The 10,958-nt window shown below is 39.3% G+C and overlaps 1 protein-coding gene across 2 annotated transcripts in view; it reads right to left on the bottom strand.

The window, feature by feature from the left end:
- The window catches only part of NCOA3 (nuclear receptor coactivator 3), a 70,891-nt gene that overhangs the window by 3,742 nt on the left and 56,191 nt on the right, over nucleotides 1-10,958 (bottom strand). For both annotated transcript variants that reach the window (XM_051802719.1, XM_051802718.1), the window contains exons 13-23: nucleotides 9,935-10,815; nucleotides 8,291-8,426; nucleotides 7,278-7,466; nucleotides 6,520-6,753; nucleotides 5,076-5,199; nucleotides 4,225-4,396; nucleotides 3,175-3,471; nucleotides 2,130-2,234; nucleotides 1,481-1,703; nucleotides 1,080-1,254; nucleotides 373-514 (exon numbers count right to left, since the gene is read on the bottom strand). In XM_051802719.1, the coding sequence (XP_051658679.1) occupies nucleotides 373-514; nucleotides 1,080-1,254; nucleotides 1,481-1,703; nucleotides 2,130-2,234; nucleotides 3,175-3,471; nucleotides 4,225-4,396; nucleotides 5,076-5,199; nucleotides 6,520-6,753; nucleotides 7,278-7,466; nucleotides 8,291-8,426; nucleotides 9,935-10,815 (2,678 nt within the window). The remainder of the gene's footprint in view (nucleotides 1-372; nucleotides 515-1,079; nucleotides 1,255-1,480; nucleotides 1,704-2,129; nucleotides 2,235-3,174; nucleotides 3,472-4,224; nucleotides 4,397-5,075; nucleotides 5,200-6,519; nucleotides 6,754-7,277; nucleotides 7,467-8,290; nucleotides 8,427-9,934; nucleotides 10,816-10,958) is intronic.

Raw genomic sequence — 10,958 nt, 5'->3', positions numbered from 1 at the left:
ACTCATAAGAGCTATTACATATAATTTTCAGCATCTGCTGGAGATGGTTTTCACAATGTCCAGGGGTGGCTTTCTGGGGTTTCTCCAGGTTCAGAAGTATTTCATCATCCTTTGTGCAGTCTAAGCCTTGATCCTACCTATGATGTTTAAAAGTCAGCAGCTACTCACAGCATCCAGCTTAGGTGCATCGTGGGTTGGATTAAATATCATCAATAATAAGGTGTCTCTTTGCACATAAAACTGGCAGGTCCCACAGATGTAAATATGAACAGGATAACTGAGAGCAGGACTGTGCCAGAGGAATGGATGGAAGGAGCCCCTACTCAGTGGAAAGAGCCAACATCTTTTTGTCAGTCTGTATGAACAACTCACCTGGTCTGGACCCATGGGCATTCCTGACATAGGCATGGCATTAATACTCATCTGTCCCATGTGGCCACTGCTGCCATTCATGTGCATCATACTGTAGGCTGCTGGATTGCCCTGATGGCTGAACTGCTGCTGGGGGAAAGAACTGAGGCACAAAAGGACAAATAAAATTAACCTTCTGAAAAGTTTACACATTGATACATTGCCTTCCCTGCCCTGCACCAGCTGGCAACACGTGAAAGATAACACTCTTTTCACATTTACTTGTTTCTACCCAATATCTGTTTTGTGTGGAAACAAATTTCCCTCCCAAAAGGAATTTTGAATTTTTAGAAACACAGAGAAGTATCTGTGTGCTGGGTGAAACCTTTCTGGAGGCTCCTGTTAGGGCTGTATCATCCACTGTGATACTATTCTGAACTTTAGTATTTCCCCACAAGTTATTTTTTCAATATTTAAAGACTGAGTGTTGCTCCTGGTTACTAAGACTGCAAGAGGTCCAATATGAATCAATGCAGCTAAGCATAAAATACACTTAACCACTCTATTTCTTTAAGCAGAGCAGGATCAATGATAATACAGACACCAGAAAGACAGCAATTTTTTCCTCTTCTAAATCCTTTTCCTACTACAAGCTATTTAATGTAGTTTCTGCTTTAAACAAAAGGAAAGACACTTTTTGAGAAGCAGGTTGTAACTGGGAAGTTCACCTGTTCCTGGCCATGCTTCCTGATGGCCAGCCCTTCATCTCTGAGGACTGGTACATTGCTGCTGGCTGAGGATGCTGCATCACAGGATTCTGGGAGGGTCCAATTCTTGATGATATCATTGGGTTGGGAGGGCTTGATACTCTGCTAAATGCAGGATCAGGTTGTTGGCTTAAACCTTAAAACAAAGGAGATACAATACACTTCAGTTGTCATCACCTTGTACTTTTAGTTTATCTTCTTGCAGCGATTGGAAAGGGAAATGTCATCCTTTTTTTGTAGCAGTATATTCCATTTTTCAGAATGACTGGTATTTAGGTAGTTTGGGGTTAATAAAAGACAGGGAAAAGAAAACCAGACAGATGAAAAAAAAAAACAAAACCAAAACATGTTAGTACTAGTACCATAATTAGGTGGATAGGGGAATTGCTGTGGAGGAACTTGAGCCATTGGAGGGCCTGTCAAAGCACTATCCATGCTTCCTGTGGCAGTCACATTTGGTGGTGGACTGAAGGCCTGAGGTTGCTGTTGCTGCTGCATCATCATTGCCATCCTCTGTTGTCTAAAATGGTGACTTATTAGTTCCCTGTTACGCTGAGCCACCATTTGAGCATTAAGAAAACCTTGCTGCTCTCCCCCAAAGAGAAGAAAAATCATATTAGAAAATGTTTTTACAAATGAAATCACGACAGAGTCAATCAAACCACCTACACTCCTTCTAAGACCCAGCATATCCATTATGAGAACAGGAAGTTAAGAAAACCCCACAGCCAGTACAAAAAAAAGTCATCAAAATATTAATCGAAGGTTTTCATTAAATTGTCATTAGTGTTAAACAAATTATAAAGTCGATTAGATATATTCTACATAGGAAAACTATTGGCAAACTGAATTGATAACATGACCTAATGAACAAATCTCTCTGCAATCTCGGGAATAAGGGAGGCAGAAAAACCACCTTTTTTTTAATTGTGCAGGGGGACAAAACCAAAGAGGAATGCTGTGGAATCATGAAAGAATGTCAAAATTCTAAACAGTGTAATAATTACTTACCTGTGATCCCACCTGTGGCTGCATAACTGGTCTCATTGCTGAGGTATTTCCACTGACTGGACTTTCCATTTTCATTTCAAGCGTCTGACGGGTCTGATTGATAAACTTGGAAAAAGACATTTTAGCAGAATTAGCCTGAAAATAACAGTATCTCAACAAAGTAATAGCAACTCCTGCAAAAAAAGTTTACTTACAGACTTCTTGAATCCATGAAGTGCAGTGGTTAATTTTTGCCTTGTCTCATGTACCCACAGAACAGCTCAAACACACACAAAAAAGAAAAACCCTCCAAACAGGGCACTACTACTGGGGTTTGGTTTTTTATTTCCCTTGAAATTAGCACTCTTTAAGAATAAAAGAGAAGACTATTTATTTGTTCCAAATCATGTTTTGGGCAAAAGGATATAACCACTAGCTTTGCTAAAAATAATAAAATTCTGTCTCCTTCCCTCTCCCTGACAAAAGGCCAAAGCCACACAGACTGAACTAGCGTCACAGAAAAGCAGAGAGAACACGGATCAAACCCCACCATTTCACATCACACAGCAATAGCTCAGTTTTCCAAGTTTTCTTTGTACATTGTATTTGATGCCAGGCCTGCATTTCCACATGGGGAATTCACTGCTGAAATCATGCACCAATTTTGTAAGCAGTGCTTTCAAACTACTGTTACCATCTATGTGGCTGTATCTATCCTCTCACCTTTCATCCAAAAGAAAATACCTAAATGAACATGGACAAAGAGATCATCCAGAGCTACATTGTTCAACAGCACTGTTTAAAGTCACAACACTCTTGTGTGCTGCAGGAACCAATCCAATGTGTAACTGGGGAGGCTGATGGAGAAACACTTGTCCTAATAAAGGTTCTTTCACTCCTACAGCCATCAGGCACTTGGTGAGAAGCACTGGCAAAATGAAAGATCTGTCCTCTCAATCATCTGTTGTCATGTCCATTATCACACTTGTGAAGCAACACAATTCCATGTGCAACTGATTCCTCTCTGGAACATGAAGGAGTTGTGACTGAAGGAGCAAAGAATTACCTGCTGGCCCTGAAGCCTCTGCTGGAGCTGCATGCGGAGCTGCTTGGGGGTGTTGGTGCGAGGCCTCATCACGTTGGCCCTGGGATGCACACTCTGCAGTGGGAAGTTGCTTGGTTGGCCCATCTGATTCATCACTGAATTAAAAGATGGCTGTTGTCCCTGGATGTTACTAAAACCTCCTGGCATTGTTGCCCCTTGCCCTTGATAGGGCTGACCATATAACGAAGGCTTCTGCTCAATCATGACGGAAGATTCCTGACCTTGAAATGAATCTTGTTTGGGTTCCAAAGCTTGTCCCTTCAACAGATACAAAAGTGCTTTCACTAGAAGTATATTCTTTAAGTAGGAATTCCTAAAGAAGCAATAAAACTAACACAGCATATTACAACAACCAGCAGTTTCTTGGGTAGAACACAGCATGGACAGGGACTGTTTTCTCTCCAAACTAATGAAACAGCAAAAGCAATAATTTATAACTTTTCTTTTAAACCAGCTCTGCTGCACAGTGTGTACACAGGCAGATCAGTGTCATTGGTCAAGCCCTTCCACACTTTTAAATGCTATTTGTACAAATGATTTTCTGTGTATTAGCAAGTTCCAAATTATTCATCATTTTTTTCCTATTTGCTAGCCATGCAAATTCAAGCTGGAACTGAAGGAGATGGAAGCACACTGTCACTGCCAGTCAAAGATTTCAGAATGTAAGCTCAGCTGACAACAGTTTACTAATAAAACCCCAACACAATTCCCAGCTTATAGAATTATAATGAATTACACCCAAAAAACACCTCTATACACCAAGGCATGATACAATAAACTTCTACACGAGTATGCCATTTATCTTCCTTGTAATGCACAAGAAGTTTAATCCATACTGAGCTTCTCCAATGAAAATCATTACTCAGTGTAGAGGTTTCCAACAGCAGATGTAGGAAAATGAGGATGAGGAAGCGAGGAGAGGGAGTGAGAAGGCCCTCTTCACTTCCTTTTCAAGGAACAAAAGAATATAGGATTTTGGAAAATAAATGGCCAAAATCTCTCTTTACTTACTTGGCTTACAAGATCAGGAATTCCTAATGCTCTGTCGATTTCTTCCAGCCCTGTGACATCTGTGTTACTCAGCAATGTGTGCAGCTGATCCAAAAGTGCCCTTTCATCATTCTGGCCTTCCATATTTGGAGCTGAACATAAGAGGTCATCCAAAGAGTTTCTAACTAGCTGTCTATAAATATAAAAACATTAAAATCATAGAATCATTAAGACTGGAAAAGACCTTCAAGATCACCCAGTCCAAGCTGTGCCCAATCCCCACCTTGTCCCCCAGCCCAGAGCACTGAGTGCCACGTCCAGTCTTTCCTTGGACACCTCCAGGGATGAGACCCCACCACTTCCCAGGGCAGCCCCTTCCAATGCCTGACCACCAGTGAAGAAATTCATTACGACCACTACAACCAAACCCACAGTTTTTATATAACATATTGACCTGGAGATGATTTAAGTACTATAACCACCAGAAGACTGAAGTAAGACTTATCAACTTCAGTCCGAAATTTAGGTTCTAAAATGTCCAGTCACCTTCCAGGTATCCTTGAACACAGGTAAATTCTGTTTTCTCCTGGCTTCTGCCATGTGCCACAGAGATATAATTTCAGATTTTCCCATCTCTTTTCTCCATGCCTCCCAACTCAGGGATTGATTCATTTTATTAACAATGCCTTTTGTGGAGCTGGAGTAAAAGATACCCAGTTTCGTATCAGCAGCAGAAATGGAAACAGATTCTGACTCCCATCTGTTATCCCCACTGTGTATGCTACACAAATTTTTTTCCAGGTCTTAAATTCTTCTGACAAACAGTGAACAGCTGTATTTAAAATTTATCTTAAAACCTTCCCCAAATCTACCTGTTCTGTGAACCCCGTGCCTGCTCCACGGACAGCACGTTGTCAGGCCACAATCCAGGCTGGTTAGAAGGTCCAGGCTGTCCATAGGGATTCCCTGCCATGCCAATGTTTATCTCATTTGGCCCTGTGAGGTAAAACATTTGTGGGTTTTTTAAAAACTGAAGGTGTCATCTTGCTCTGCTGGTGTTCAGAGAAAGCATTGAGGATGATCATGCAGATTGTCAAGCAGCTTCATGAGCTTTCCATGAGCATGTTTTACAGTGTATACACACATAAACTCACACTCAACATCATTTCAGAAATATAATAGACCACAGATTTAAATATGACAGACAGTGATCTAAAGCTGCTGCCCTGTCAGAGCATAACTCCTGTTTCTAGTCCTTTAGCCCCTCAAATCAGAATCTTATAGATACAGCACATAGCATGAAAAAAAAATTAGAAACTTCTGGCCAATGACATCTGGGTACCAGCAAATATACATTGTCATATTGACATCAATATCTGGCATTTTAAATTCCAATACAAAGTGAAAATCAAAAGAAACAGTAAGTACATAACATTTTGCTCTTTACTTTACCTCTATCTAGACACACAGAGCTACATAGGAGAGTTTATGTCAACCCATTATTTCCCAGTATCTGTAGGAATCACCTGGCAATAACCATTTCTAGGAAGCTGAGCTAAGAATTCTGACTCAGTCAGCACTGCACAAATTTCTCCCTGATTTAACCTTATAATGACATGTTGCATTGAAACAGTAAGAGAATTGGTAAGAGCCTTCCATGATAAAAATGGAAAGGAAGAAATGCTATTTTGGCCATTTTGGGGCATACCAGTATTGGCACAGTAGACTGGAAAATTTCAGCTCTAGGGTAAACCTTTGTTAGAGATACAGAACAAAAAAACCACACAGGCTTCAAGGCTCTGTTCACATTTTAGACACGCAGCTTATTTTCTCTCATGCAAACTTGAATACTTTGAAGAGAAACTGTATTTGTGATGCGGTTTCCTATGAAATTTGGCTACTCCATGTGAGAAGAATTTTGAAATACTTGAGAAAAAAACTTTAAAAACCACTGACTACCAAGAAGTTAACAGCAAAAAAAAAAGGCATCTATGTCGAGTATGATGAATTCAATTAATATCTTCACGTATAGAATCGCAGATGCCATTTAGTTCCTGGAATTCAGCAGAGAAGCACTGCACTGAAAAAAATACACAGAAATTATCTCCCCAAAATCTGGAGACTCACACAGACAACACCAGAAGATAACAAACCTGCCAAAAAGTCACTGAATGTCACAGTCAGGGAACAACAACAGCCTTTACCTTCAAAAGCCTTTTGATGAAAATACAGCGCTCTACCAAAATCGAGAAGATTCTTATGATGAATGCTAACTAAGAAAGCAGTGAGCAGGACAATAAGAAGTGCAGAACTTACTCATGTGGATCATGGGCTGCTGCAGGCCTGGCCTGGAGGCGGGCAGGCTGTGGGAGCGCAGGGGCAGAGCCCCAGAGCCGGCCGCGGGCCGGGGCAGCGCCGCGGGGCTGAACTCGGGGCCTGCCCTCAACAGCCCGGCAGAGCCTGCGGGGTCCAACCTGCTCCCCTTGGAGTTGGGCAAACCCCAGTCGGGCTGATGCTGATTCATGGCCACGTTCCTGTTGGGAGCAGCTGCTGTAATGGAGAGTGGGAAATGCAGGGATTTGTCATCTAGGCGTATTTTGGGTTAGGAATTGTTATTTCAGCAACAAGTGCACCTGCCAATGACAGAGCAATTCACTGAACTCCTAAAAAAGCATCTAAAGCTAGCCATGCCAAGTTTTAAATCACCAAAAACCTATATGAGTCTATTTAAATGACCTATGAGCTATATTTAAAGGTCATAATGACTTAACTTACCATTGTGACTTGTACCTGCTTCTATACATCAAAAACATACATTGAAGACTCAAAATAGTAAAAAACAGTTTAACTACTTAATAAAAGTAAAGTTAATGATACCCAGGTAGTAAATAGTTATTTTCTTATAATTTAAGCTAGGATAATAATTAAGAATTATTAATATGTTGATGGTAAGATTAACATTCTTTAACATTAAGATTTCTTCTAACCAAAACTCATATTATAATCTTGAAACCTTTTTAGACATAAAAGCTTTTTCCTTTACAATGAGATCTACTAGTAGACAATCAACAAACCCAGATTTGCTCCAAAATTTTCTTGGTTTTCAATCATTCTTGGACTTCCACCCATCAAGTTTTGCTTTTGTAACATGGAGAATGCATTGACATTCCTCACGGAAGAGCTCGAGCCCACAGGGCTGTCTAAAGACATGGCTCTGTTAAAAGGAGGCCGAGCAGTCTGCACAGACTGGGAACTCTTCACACCTGTGAAAGAATTAAAAGATGCATGGAACTGTAATTTTAAATAGAAAGTGCCATTAATGACTTCAATAAATTAGTCTGATCTATTTATGGGCACATATATTTGATCTTAAGCAAGCCAGGAATAGTTATTTTGCTTATGTTCTCACTACAAAAATCACATTTTGAAAAATAGTTAGGATATTTTACAGTAGTTCCCTTTGGTCCTAGACAAAAAAAGAGATCATTTTAATTTAAGTTCCGTAATGAACCATGTTTTTAACACTTTGAAACACACTAGTATTACAGACTCCTTCATATATATATATATACACACAGGCTTTGGGTAACTCTGACATGAAGACAGAAACCAATGGTTCTGTTTGGAACAGCTTGAATCCAGAGGTGGTGTGTTCAGAGCACAGTATGGACAACTAACCCACAAGAAGAATTATCACAAAGAATAAGAGGGAAATTAGAAGCTTGCCATCAATTCCATATTATATCTCTAGACATCTACAAGGGATAAAAAGTCTCAATTTTAATTTACAACTCGCAAAACATTTTTCCTGATGACTTGTCTCTGAGAAATCTACATTAGACAAACCCAGAATAAACCATAAAACAAGGAACTGAATGTTATTCCTTGTGTATATAGCAGGTGAGTGCTGCCAAGTCAGCTAATAGTGCACAAAATAGCCTGGGAAAGCATAATTAGACATTTTGCATTATGTTTCTCCTTGAAGATACAGGAGATGAAGAAAGTGTTCTCTAAGGACTTGAGGATGTTTACATCAGGTAAGAAGAAAACCCTAACTTTAAAACCAAAGTGATATTCAATTCCTTACCCAATAAGGCATTTCCTTGAAATAATGCTTGCTTTGTTCCAAGGTTATTTCCATTGGCAGACATAGCATTGTTGTAAAACTCTGAACTAGTCAGATCACCTAGAATTGCATCCAAATTATCCAAGTCTCCATTCATCTGAAAATGATGCAGTAAAACACCAAGGTTATTTATTCTTATATGGCCATCCTTCAGGTTTTATTCAGCTCCTTGCTAATCCTAAAAGATGTAACTGGGAGACAAATGTTTTAATTCACTGACGTTACCTTGAGCTGGATCTCAATTTCCAGAGAGCTTCAGATACCATTTAGCTACATTTGGTTTTTAGAGTATTTTGCTCAGCTAATTTTGAGAATTAGGAGAAACTGGAGGACCACATAACTAAAATGAAAAGCCCCTCTGAATATAAACATTTCAGTCATGAGAAACTACAAAGATAAAAACACTAATGACAGCCAACAGCATCCAGAATGTGTATTATCAGTGATAAATAACGTATCTGTCACACACAGAAAGCCTAATTTCATTACTGGCAAACATGACAACACATGGAAATTACCTACAGGTTTTTCTGGTCATAGAAAAAGAATTCACATATAGTGGATTCACATCTTTACAAAAACAGCTTCTCTGAATACCTTAATTAGATCTCAGGAGCAAGGACTGACACTACACGTTGGGTACTATTGCACAGTTGTGACTTTTCCAGAAGTGGTATTCAAAAAAATGTTATAAGGTGTTCCATTTATAGTCAGCCATTAGCTAATATAAAAACTGTGCATAATTTATTTACATATTTCTTATTACTTGGGAAATCCAAAGTTCTAAGATATCAACATGTTTTCAGTAAATGCCATACTGACCAGTACTGCTCACTTTGAAGAGGTTCCAAATCTGACTTAGGACTTAAATACAAAAATATTATACACAGACTATAATTTTAAGAACAGCTGTCCCTAACTGACTTCTTAGTCACACTTGTAGTTTCAGAATAGTTGTTGGATGGTGCTACAGTTTTCTGTATCATGACATTTCTTGGAATTCTGACTCTAGAAACACTGAAACAAATTAACAGGTATATATTTATTTGAATGCTGAATATATGTAAGTATTTGGGATAACATATTACCTCACTTAAGGAGAAAAAAAGAGTGCTAAAACCAATGAATAAACTAAACCAAATCATAGCTATTTTAAGTATTACATATTTTTGTGTACTGTTTATATTTTCAAAATGAAATCACATTTTATCTTTTGCTGTTGTATTGCCAACTAATTACACAGGCAGTTACAGCTCCATTTAATAAAATAAGCCATAAAACCAAACATGTGCTATGTGAAATAGCAATGTGAAATAGCAATGTTAAAGATCTGATTTCAAGGAATAATTTGTTAATATTACCTTAATCATACCATACCTCAAAGATAACATTAATCCACGACTTCAGTAGACCAGATTTGTTTATATATACATATCCTGTACTTCTCTTTGTGCTTTTTTATTTACAATGAAACCTGAGTGCACTGTTTCATTTGCACACAACTTTATTAGAAATGTTTACACAAGAAGTGTCCTATATTTAGCCATTCACTGTAATAATTAAATATCAGTTAGCTCACTGCCATCATTTTACATTATACTGTACCTCCTCTGCTGGCTCCATTTTTATTTTCATCTCTTTCTCTTGACTAGAAGTAGGAATTGTAGAACTAGTGCACTGTCCCATCTTATTATCCACACTTTCTACTTTAGGTTTCAACTCTTTGGAAAGCGGGTCCTTAACATCATCTTTATCTAACAGGTATCTTAGTAAAGCATTGTTTTCCTTCTTCTTTGGGCTCAATTGTTCCTGTTTGACAGTGCCTTCTCCACAGGAGGTTGTGTTACCAGCCTCATGATACGTGTCTTTACCAGTAGCTTCAGCTGTGATCTTGGCCACCTCTGCTGGAGAATTGCCATTCTGCAGCAATTTATGTAAAATCCTGTGCTTCTCTTGCAGGAGCGACCCGTGCACGTTGGAGGAGGAAGACACCCCTCCAGATGTTGATGAGGAAACTCCTGAAGGACTGGTAACACTGGTAGAAGGCTCTTTACAATTTGAGTCTAAAGGTGAGTTTGATGCTGTAGAATGTCCTCTTTCGTCTGAGGAGCACGTGAGCAGCTGAAGGAGTTTTTTATGCCCCTTGCTCTCAGACGGTCCTCTCTGACTTTCAGATGCCTCCAGATTTCCCTCTTTACTCTCTTTTTCACTAAGGAGATCCCTGCTGTTTGACTGGCAGACGGAACTTTCCACTTGGTTTTGTTCACAATACAAAGCAGAAGGGCTTTTGGAGTCCTGGGTACTTGTTTTACTTTGCGGAGTTACGCTCATGTTTGGGGAATTATCCAGTTTTGGACCCGGTGAGGAAAGTGTTGATAAAAGGGAATTTCCAACACCCTCACTAATGGCTTGCAGAGCACTGAGAGAGCTGCTAGAGAAAGTGCTGTTGCTTGTGTTGCTGGCAGATCCCATTGGTGAGTGCATACCTGTATCACATGACAGAGATCACACTCATTACGTTACAGTACTGCCCAGATCTACTTTTCCTTTGGATTATGTATGACTGTCACACTGAGTTAATAATTTTAAAATACGTTTTTACCATGAAATCAGGTAAACCACATTTCAG

Source organism: Manacus candei, unplaced genomic scaffold, assembly GCF_025592945.1.
Source record: "Manacus candei isolate 608988 ecotype Guabito, Panama unplaced genomic scaffold, ASM2559294v1 h1tg000057l, whole genome shotgun sequence".
Classification (NCBI taxonomy): domain Eukaryota; kingdom Metazoa; phylum Chordata; class Aves; order Passeriformes; family Pipridae; genus Manacus; species Manacus candei.
Note: the sequence above shows the minus strand (reverse complement) of the source record. Positions and strands in the feature narration are given on the sequence as shown.